Here is a 4478-nt window from a genome sequence, read left to right on the forward strand (position 1 = left end):
ACCGTTTTGTGAAGGGAATTTCATTCATTGCAATTTGCAGCTCTACTGATTCAGTTGACCAGAAGGGTGCACAATTTAAGTGGTCGAACACCAATTTAAGTATTGTCCACAGGTTCAGGAAGCTATATAGCGTATTGTGACACTTCGCGCATTAGACTAGGGTGTATCTTGATCCAAAAGAATTAACGTCAAAAAGATTATTTGCAAAAGAAATAATTAAGTAAAGGGAAAGTAAATGGTGGAGTACTAGTAGACAAAAGATGTTACTTAGTAGTTGGCAGTAAACAAGTAGTAGCTTTGTAATTACTGAAGGGGAGTTAATTTTCTTTGGTCATGCATGCACTAAACTCACACCATCTGTTCTAAAACACTGATTATTATTCTCTCTTTTTTTTTTCTTTTTCCAGAAGCTATAGCACTTTTGGTTATGGAGAGAGTAATAATATTGCAATTTCTCTTTATTGTCTCTTTTTTGGTAATGAGTAGTGGTAGTTCTGTTTTGGGATACAATGTTCCTTCAATTTTCATATTTGGAGACTCTATATTTGATGCTGGTAACAATCACTACAAGAAGAACTGCGCAGTACAAGCTGATTTTCCACCTTATGGCTCCAATTTCTTTCACCATCCTACTGGTAGATTCGCCAATGGTCGAACCGTTGCAGACTTCATCTGTGAGTTCTTATTACTCCTTCCTAACACCCCACTCCAAAAGAACCAAACCAAAAAAGAAAAAATCCAATGATATACTCTATTTGTCCCATTTTATATAGGGATAAGGCACTATTACCCTGAACTATACCCGAAGTTGCTAAGACACACCTTACCTTTTCTGGATTTTATTACCCCCTAAACTTATTTAAAATGGAATAATTACCCCCCTAAACGCTGATGCCACTCTCATATGGGAGAGTGATACACTCTCCTTGCCACATGTATATTTATTTGTTTTTTTAAGTTTTTTTCAGCTTATGCATGTGTCAATTTAAAAAAAAATTGAATTTTCTTTAAAAAAAAATGATTTTTAAAACCCTTTTTTAAAATAAAAAAATTGAAATTTTGATTTTTTTTTAAAACCCCCTCTTTAAAAAAAAAAAAAAAACTGAAAACATGGATTAAAAAAACTGAATTTTCTTTAAAATATGATTTTTAAAACCCCTTTTTTTAAAAAAAAAAAAAACTGAAACACATGGATTTTTTTAAATTAAAAAACTGAATTTTATTTAAAAAAGATAATTTTTAAAACCCATTTTTTTTAAAAAGATTAAAAAAGTCTGAAAATTTGATTTTTTAGAAACCTGTTTTTAAAAAATAAAAAAAAACTAAAAACATGATTTTGTTTAAAATATGGAAAAATGGATTTTTTTTTTAAATATGGAAAACTTGATTATTTTTTTAAAAAGTCTTAAAAAATCTTGATTTTCATGATTTCATTTTCTTAGGACACTTTTATTTTTCAAATAAAATCCGGAAAAAGTGTTTTTATTGTCAAAATGTGAAAAAACTGAATTTTTATAAAATTTTGGAAAAATTAATTATTTTCTTAAAATGTGGAAAACCGTTTTTTAAAACTAAATTTGGAAAACTAGATTTATTTTCCTATATAGAAAAAAATAATCAGTTTTCTAGATTTAAAAAATGTCTAAATTTTTTAATAAGAAGACTCAGTTTTCCAGATTTATTTTCTAAAAAAAACGGATTTTTCATATTTTTTAAAAAACAATTTAGTTTTTCATATTTTAAGAAAATACAGATTTTTAAGAAAAAAATAAAGTTTTCCCATTTTTTATGTTTCTCACTCTCCCAAAGAGAGTGAAACACACTCTCGTTGTCACGTCCGCACTTTGGGGGATAATTATTCTGTTTTAAATAAGTTTAGGGGGGGTAATAAGATCCAGGGAAAGATAAGGTGTGTCGTATGAACTCCGGATATAGTTCTCGGGGGGGGGGGGGGGGGGGGGGTAATAGTGTCTTATCCCTTTTATATAGTATAAGTTAATGGTCAAAAACACAGTAGTATCACTTTTTCGCGAGACTCACGCCCCAACTATCAGCTGTTCCAATTTCTGACCTGAACTATCACCATTTATATATTAAAATATCAATTTTCAGTGTTAACATATCCAAGTTACACACTGGAAATTAGATGTCTTAATCATCGCGGGACAAATTAGATCCCATAATTCAAGGCGGAATAATCTTTGTCATATGGACTTCTATTACTTATCTTTGGTTTGATGTAAAATTGCATGCATGCAGCTGAATTTATTGGGATTCCTCTGCAAAAGCCATTTCTGGAAGCACAACTTGATTTAGTAAATGGAAATCAGGAAGAGTATCCATCAAATGGCATCAACTTTGCTAGTGCTGGTAGTGGACTTCTACGACCAACAAATCAGAATTTGGTAAGAAACTTGATGTTCTTGTTTTAACGTCTTTTAATTTAGAGATAATGGTCAAAAACACACCTGAACTATCACTTTTCGCTAGTTTCCCACCTGAACTTTTCAGGTGTGCGAGTTTCCTACCTGAACTATCACCAACTATTTATCAAAATACACCTCAAATTGTACACCAAGAGTATAAAAATTCCACGATCTAATCTTTTCATTTATCCTAACCTTGGCTTTCCTTTTTTTTTTTGGCCCATATGAACTGATATTAATTCGTGACATTTGAAACATAGGGAGTGACACCAATTCAAGATCAGTTCCAACAATTCAAAACCTTAGTCCAACAAAAACACATAGCCAAGAAACAAATCCAACAGTCACTCTTCTTATTCGAGTCAGGCTCCAACGACATCATCAGCTACTTCTATCCATTTGATGCCCCAACTTTGACCCCAGATGGCTATGTTCAAGCCATGATAACTCAAGTTACAAACTTTGTTGATCAGATTTGCAAGTTAGGGGCTCGTCGAATTGCGTTGTTTTCATTAGGCCCTCTTGGTTGTGTCCCAGCCAGGGTCCTCTTGCCTGGTGCACCAGTTAACAAATGTTATGGGAAAATGAACAAGATGGTCAAGAGTTATAACATGAGGTTAGATATTTTTGTGAAAACAATACCAATCAAGTATCCTGGTTCTTTTGCTCTGTATGGAGATGTGTACAAGCCTGCTCAGATCTTCAGAGCTAATCCTAAACGTTATGGTAATTTCTTACACTTATTTAGTCCTTAGCTATTATAGAAATTAAATGTTAATCTTTCAGTTTTCTGATGCATTTAATCACTTGTTTTTCCCACCATCTTAATTTGCAAGAGTTTATGTTATGGGCTCTGGTCCGCTCTGGTAGTGAGAGGGAACCAAAGTCCCTATTGTTATAAGGTAAGCTTGAAATAGTTCCCTAAATATATTTCTGAGCAGTTTTGGTCCTTTAAGTTTGTTGCACTTTTGTTATTCATCGTATATTCAACATATCCTAGCGGTTAGATTTAACAAGAATTGTGGGGAAAAAAAGATTCAACAAGAAATACCGGAAAAGTCCCATCAAATCTAAAAACTACTATACCAAAACTGCAAAATACACCAGCAATAGACCAAATATAACATAAACAGCACCAGATACTAGAAATAGACATAAAATTGCAAAATTGGATTTTTAAAATTGCACTTCCAAACATGAGTTGACGCTAAATCTTTTTCTTTTTGCATGTCCTGTTAAATCTAACAGTCTAGTGTTCACTTTTGGACAAATTTAAAGGACCAAAACTTTTCAAGAATAATTTAGACTTACTTTAAATATATAAGGGACTATTTTTGCTATTTTCTTTTGACTTTGAAACTATCATGTTAAGTTTATTTATGTACAAGTCAAGAGGGATTCTTAACTAACTCATGAAGATTTGTTATCACATATATAGGCTTTTCAGATGTAACCAATGCATGTTGTGGTGATGGAACTCTTGGAGGATTAGTGCAATGTGGTAAGGAAGGTTACAAGTTATGTGCAAAGCCCAATGAGTACTTTTTTTGGGATTACTTCCATCCATCAGAGCACACTTATAAACTCATCTCAAAGGCATTGTGGACTGGAACCCATTCTCAAATTCGACCTATGAATCTCCAAACATTGGCCAACATGACCCTCATTCATCAATAATTAAGGAACTTAGTTTGTGTTTATGAAAATCCTAAAATAGAGAGTGGAGTCCCTGGCTTTCATTTGATCAGAATGTTAAGTTCATATCTATTTCTTAGTAAGACGTATTTAAGATTTGAACTCATTCAGAACTTAGGAAATATATTAATTGTGTTTTGAAATCTTAAATTAGGGAGCACGGTCCTTATCTTTCATCAACTGGAGCATGCCTGAGGTTTTATAGATTATTGAGGCTAGTGCGTATAATTAAAGGAGATGATATATTTTAGGTAGCTAATTAATCTTAATAATTGGTGCTTGAAAGTACGCGCAAAAGCTTTTTCAAATTTGAGGCGGAAGTGTCTAATCGGAACATTTTATCATATGTTTCGGTGC

The 4478-nt window shown here is 32.5% G+C and overlaps 1 protein-coding gene across 2 annotated transcripts; it reads left to right on the forward strand.

Moving 5' to 3' along the window:
* Positions 1-364: 364 nt before the first annotated feature.
* Positions 365-4271, forward strand: LOC132614377 (GDSL esterase/lipase 6-like). Of its 2 annotated transcripts, none has more exons than XM_060328822.1 (4): positions 365-674; positions 2260-2405; positions 2687-3152; positions 3865-4271. In XM_060328822.1, exons 1-4 carry the CDS (start codon positions 428-430, stop codon positions 4101-4103), a joined length of 1098 nt encoding a protein of 365 aa, XP_060184805.1. In that variant the 5' UTR covers positions 365-427; the 3' UTR covers positions 4104-4271. The 2 variants fall into 2 exon arrangements, with proteins under 2 accessions (XP_060184805.1, XP_060184806.1); XM_060328823.1 differs by having other exon boundaries at positions 2900-3152.
* Positions 4272-4478: the final 207 nt, after the last annotated feature.

The sequence above is a fragment of the Lycium barbarum genome, chromosome 10 (assembly GCF_019175385.1).
Source record: "Lycium barbarum isolate Lr01 chromosome 10, ASM1917538v2, whole genome shotgun sequence".
NCBI classification, from domain to species: domain Eukaryota; kingdom Viridiplantae; phylum Streptophyta; class Magnoliopsida; order Solanales; family Solanaceae; genus Lycium; species Lycium barbarum.

What these genes read in the sequence shown, in the direction of transcription:
- LOC132614377 (XM_060328822.1), top strand. Translation starts at nt 428, where the DNA reads ATGGAGAGAGTAATAATATTGCAATTTCTCTTTATTGTCTCTTTTTTG. An exon ending in AACCGTTGCAGACTTCATCT is followed by an intron (nt 675 to 2,259) that starts GTGAGTTCTTAT and finishes GCATGCATGCAG; the next exon opens with CTGAATTTATTGGGATTCCT. An exon ending in AGCTAATCCTAAACGTTATG is followed by an intron (nt 3,153 to 3,864) that starts GTAATTTCTTAC and finishes TCACATATATAG; the next exon opens with GCTTTTCAGATGTAACCAAT.